The sequence below is a fragment of the Physcomitrium patens genome, chromosome 10 (assembly GCF_059467195.1).
Source record: "Physcomitrium patens ecotype Gransden chromosome 10, ASM5946719v1, whole genome shotgun sequence".
Classification (NCBI taxonomy): domain Eukaryota; kingdom Viridiplantae; phylum Streptophyta; class Bryopsida; order Funariales; family Funariaceae; genus Physcomitrium; species Physcomitrium patens.
The window spans coordinates 4,859,079-4,864,491 of record NC_143419.1 but is presented as its reverse complement, the minus strand read 5'-3'; the positions used below and the strand labels follow the sequence as shown (position 1 = coordinate 4,864,491).

General features: G+C 46.8%; 1 protein-coding gene across 1 annotated transcript; it reads left to right on the top strand.

Annotated features, from left to right (window-relative positions):
- Window positions 1-780: 780 nt before the first annotated feature.
- LOC112288086 (uncharacterized) lies at window positions 781-3,465 on the top strand. Its single transcript, XM_024531934.3, has one exon. The coding sequence runs from the start codon at window positions 1,257-1,259 to the stop codon at window positions 2,865-2,867; it is 1,611 nt and encodes a 536-aa protein (XP_024387702.1). The 5' UTR covers window positions 781-1,256; the 3' UTR covers window positions 2,868-3,465.
- Window positions 3,466-5,413: the final 1,948 nt, after the last annotated feature.

The following is a 5,413-nucleotide window of genomic DNA, read 5'->3' as shown; positions in this document are numbered from 1 at the left end:
AAGGAGCCCCAGTTCACGCGCCGCGATCTAATATTGGCGGCCTGATTCAAATTGCAGTAATCGCACTGCCCTTTCCTCTCAATTACACCCTTGTTTATATATTTTTTCTTTTTATTTACGGTTTTATTCCTTCTCGCCATCGCAACTACTTCGATTGCGAAGTCCAGAAAAAGGCATTCCATGCCGCTGCAGATTCATGGAGCGAAGTGATGCATGAATTCTGTCTGGAGTCAAATCGGTGGAGCGGAGCACAATGCCGTAGATTAACTTCGGAAAGCTGGGTGATGCCAGTCCTTATTTCCCCCCTTTCTCGTTGTCTTCTTGTAGATTTGAAATCTGGTTGGTGAAACTTACCCCCGGTAAAAAAAAATCCAGAAACAAATGAAAAGTGCCAAATAGAAAGAAATATGGACTGACATGAAGTGGGTTCACTGGGAAACTTCACACTAAGTTGGTTGAAATGAAATATGTTTACTTGTGTGATGCAGAATCCATGCACGAATCTCTCATCACTCCAGAGGTAGCACACAAACTGTTCATTGTTGTTGAAGACAGAGATCTGTTTGGAGCTCGAAAATGCAAACTAGGGGGTGAAAAAGTGAAGAGGCCCTTCACTTCGTGTGAAGCGCAGGGTAAGTTAATAAACCTGGACCCAGCGTGAGAAAATGAAACATCAGGACAGATAACAAAACTGGCCCGTAGGTGAAGATTGAGGTGCGTCAGAGACAAAAGCGGGGTGACAGATATTGTTTGATGAAATAGTATAATATTATGGAGGCGCAGTACAGAACATAATGAGTATCCATGATAGCCAGGTTGCCTCTGTAAATTGAATTCTCTCCGTCTCTCCCCTCGCTCCACTCCCCCACAAGTTCAATTGCCCCTCTTCCTGTAAGTCCACTCAGTGTTGACGGCCGTGTCTCCTCCTGCCGAAGAAACGTTTGTTTCGAGCCTGCTAGATTGTCATTTATCTCGCTAAGTTCCGGTGGTAGAGCTGTTGCCCCTGCCAAGAACAACGAGGAAGAGGAGCTTAGAATGAATTAATGGGTACACATTGTAGTATGTTTCAATTGCGCTGGGTTTGACGACTATATGTGTGCTTCTTTCTGCCGAGTTTTGCAGTAACTGTGAAGAAGCTCTAAAGCGACGTAGGGACAGCTTGGTTAGAGGTAGTAGAGACTGTGCACGCACTTGGTCGCATTTAGTTTTTCGAAAGTTTGGAATCATTTTCAGGATTCAGAAGAGCTGTAGTCAAGATGCCGGGTTACAGTGAGATTTTTAGTAGTGGCGTGAAACCTGATTCTCCGCCCAAGAGGAAGACCTTCACCGTCGCGCCTCGAAAGGCCCTGAAGCGAGATTACTCTTCATCTTCCGATGACGAGGGTGTTGTACTCAGGTTTCAGAGGGTTCCAAAGAGAGTGAGAGTGATATGCACGGACCCCGACGCGACAGATTCGTCCGGTGATGAGGAGGATAGTTTCCAGCTAGCGCGCAATCCTCACAAAAGATTTGTCCAGGAGATTCAGATGGAGAGCCAATCCATCACGGAGGACGAGTTTTCCTCTGACAATGAATTCAACGAGACTGAAACGCAGTCTTCTCACAGCGCGTTCACTGCCGAGACTATGCTTTGTCCAGTGAGCTATGCAAGTCCGGGTGATAGAGAGTCCATGTTGGAATCCTCCAATTTTTATGACAAGTCTTGGCAGTCGAGGTTGAAAGCTCCCAAGGTATCAGAGAAGAAGGTGCCCAGGGTTACTGCAACCTTGGCTGCAGCGAAGACAAAGAACAGCAGCGCTGCTCCTTCAGTTAGTGTTGGTAAAAGCATTGCAGTGTTCAATGCCAAACCTCTCGCTTCGACTAAGCCAGCAGCGATAGCTGACTCAGTTCCGGCCAAGAGCGACGGCAAGCCTCAGAAGTACAGGGGCGTAAGACAAAGGCCGTGGGGGAAGTGGGCCGCCGAGATCCGGGATCCTTCTAAAGGAGTTCGGCTATGGTTGGGAACGTACGACACCGCGGAGCAAGCAGCAGAGGCATACGATAAAGCTGCGCGGGAGATTCGCGGACCCACTGCGCATACGAATTTCAGTGCGGGGAGGAAGGTTGAAGTAGCGACGACGACGAAATCCGCGTGTGAGGTGTTGTCGAAGAAGAGCACGAAGAAAGTTGAGGCATTGGCGAAGGGGTCTCGAAGTTGTAAGAAGGAGGGGGTGACGTGTGAGAGGAAGGAGGTGGAAGTTGGGAGAGGTGGGTGTAGTTCGGAGCCATTGTGCGCTGTGGAAGTTGAGAGGATTATGGACGCGGACAGTACAGAGAGTTGTATGCAGCGCTGCGAGGTCGAGGGTTTGCACATGTTGGATATGTGCGGCAGCATTGGAGAGGAATTAATGGGAGATGACCTTCTGTTCGACAACTTAAGCGACGACTTCGAGAATTCTGGTGATGACTTAGATAGTTTGAGTGAGAAGTGTGGGTACTTCATGGGTTCACCCTCGTCATTTAGTGTAGATGGGTCCGAGGGATCACCTTGCTCTAACCTCACGGCTTGTGAGCCATTCTCCACAGAAGCAGGTGTCGACAACTCCTTTGGAAGTAGCTCTGAAAATTCCTCTGACTCGGAGAGCTTGAATGAGAGCAACTGCCTTGTTGAAGTCCAAAGTGCTTGCGACTTAGGAGAAGTGTTTTTATCGGACAACTTCTTGTTCGATTTTCCAGGTGTTGATGGCGATTGTGGTGCTTCAGCTGATTTACTAGACATTTCGACTGGGTTCAGTTTTCTGGAAGGTGACTTGGGCAATCTGGCATTCGATTGCGACGAGAACGAGAGCATGAACTGGTTGAACATCAGCGACGTTCTGGTTGTTTAAATAACGAGCCCTCTCGAGGAGTTTCAGGATTTTTTTTCCTGCTCTGTCCCATTTTTATTTATTTTTCCAACTGCCGGCGTGGAACGATCCATTAGCACGGTAATATGTTCACCGTTTGTCCTTAAAGGCAGGGATGCGAGGTATCTCGTTACGGGAGCTCTTTTAAAGGTTGGAACAATTGGTTTTAATATTGTTCTTAGCCGACTAGAGCTCCACCTAATTTTGTAGGTGTCTTGCTTCGTTGGCGGTGAGGTAGAACGCTCATCGACCGACCTGCAGGAGTGGGTAGTTTATAGGAGTACAGTAGTAATATGACCCCATGAGATCATGATTTGAGCATACATTGAACGGGAATCGGAGGTTGATCACCTCATTTTTGGTGAGCTGGGGAACATCAATTTTGTAGTAGCTTATCAAGTGAGCCAAGTATTCACCGAGAAGCCTATTCACTGGCGGCTTCTAGTACTGAGCACTGGCGAAGGTTAAGACCTTCCAATGCTCATTACTTTAGATTGTTATACACCGGGAGTAAGAATGTCTCTCTCCCCTTGCATTGTACACTACTTACGGAATTGATCGTGTAGGTTGCATTATCAAACTCTTTTTGTGCTCACTCGTCGTGTGGCAATCTGTCATGGTTGTTTCCTGTTGTTTTATGTCCATGGTTGCAGAGACTTCGTTTTCGAGTCTGACATGGACTGTAGATGTTACTGCCCTTGCTGTAGTTTGCATTACTGTCTCACGTGTACTGATCTTCAACTCGTATAGAAGTGACACGTTGTTGTAGTCCCAATACGTGAGATTGTTGAATGGGTTTATAGCGAAAGCTGCGAAGTGGGAAGGTTGAATATGGCTGTGACTCAGTATGAGGTCACAGCTCCGGACTAAAGCACTGCAGGATAACGACGTGCATCCAACCAGTCATACTGAATAGAAGTCTGAGACTGTTGCTTTTTATGTTAGTGCCATTTGGTTGCCAACCTTTCATTCTGGCATTCTGGTGGGAGGTGAAGCAAGGAAAGGACGCTTGTGTGGCATCTGGATATGGCCGTAGAGTAACAGGATAGTGAAGCAGAGGGCTTCAGTACAGTACTTTGCAAACATAACGTAGTTGTGTAGTTCTGACAAACATTACTTTTTCCTGGTTAGTTTATGTCTAGTTGGTTTATGGTTACTCTCGTGCGGCGTAAGTTCATGTCACTTTGCAATAGTATTCTCTGTCACCGATCTATTTAGAGCATTATCTTTCCGTCGGACACATCGCAAATCTCTCTTTGGTCTAATTTTTGACGGTGCTCGCTGAACACCGAGCAGTGCAACAGAAGACTGGCCAGTCCTGAGTCCTCTGACTGCCTTGCTGGGTTGGATGGATTGCGTCATAGATATTCATTTCGGCACCCTGTGGCTCACCGATCAGCTGTCAAGGGATTCCGAGACTCGAAACAGCTGTTAGAAAGGCCAGTTTCTGACCTAGACGTCCAAAGAAACACTTGGAAGGATCCTTGCACTAGTCTGTTCTTAGGTGGTTACAAGTATCTTAAGTCCATGTTTGCAACTATGGTGATGCAAGATCGGCCCTAAAAAGGTAGTCGTGGGGACACTGGCTCCCTGGAAACGGGTGGGTGACTGGTTTGTGCTACAGCTGAGAATTGGTATGTAAGTTGCTGCTGAGATATTGAAGGATGACATTGATTGAGGGGGCACACAGAGATGTCAATGAAGTTAGAAACCGGTCAAGAAATAAATCTCACTGCAAAACACTGCGCATTGGTGTGATCTAGTTCTGAGTGCAGGGCGCCAGCTTCTCTAATTTTTTGGTGCATCACAATCTTGCTCTTCGAAGAGAACTTTTTGTTTATGTACGCCCAAAGAGAATCAGAACCGTACACTTGAATATATACATATATATATACACACATATATATATATATATATATACACGCACACACATACACACCCACACACACATATAAAACCTCACATGGTGGGCCCAAGAAGCAATCTCGCAGACTTCCAGAACCACCCAAAAAGAAGTCCTTTAATGATCATTTCACTGACAGTGATCACAATGAAAATCAGACTTCAAAGCGGAGCCTGGATTTCCAATGCGGAGCTCTCAATCGATGCAAAGCTGCAACATGAACAGATTTCATGGGGGGGGGGGGGGGAGGGGTGTCATCGAAAATAGCCTTTTAAGATTGGCTTCCCTGTTTAGCTTGCTGTTCCTCACCTGCTCCAGCTCCACTAAAACTTCACCATAAGTTGCGTCCTTTACTGTCGCTGAATGGACATAAAATCACGCAAAAGCCAGTGACTTTGCCCAACCTCGCTTTCTCTAACAAAAACCAGTAGCTACCACCACCACCACCATCTACTAATAATAAACGACATTAATCTCTATTCGCCTGCTGAGGGTACGTCCTTGGCGAGGTGGCTAGTCGTGTCAGACTTCCCGATTGCTTGTGCCACTTATGAAACCCCCCATCCTCTGCTGCCAAGAGGACATCAGCATCCAGCAGTTACCACGCTTGGGTTGAGGCGAGTCT

Bases quoted from the DNA above. Each gene is read 5' to 3' on its own strand.
- LOC112288086 (XM_024531934.3), top strand. From the start codon at position 1,257: ATGCCGGGTTACAGTGAGATTTTTAGTAGTGGCGTGAAACCTGATTCT.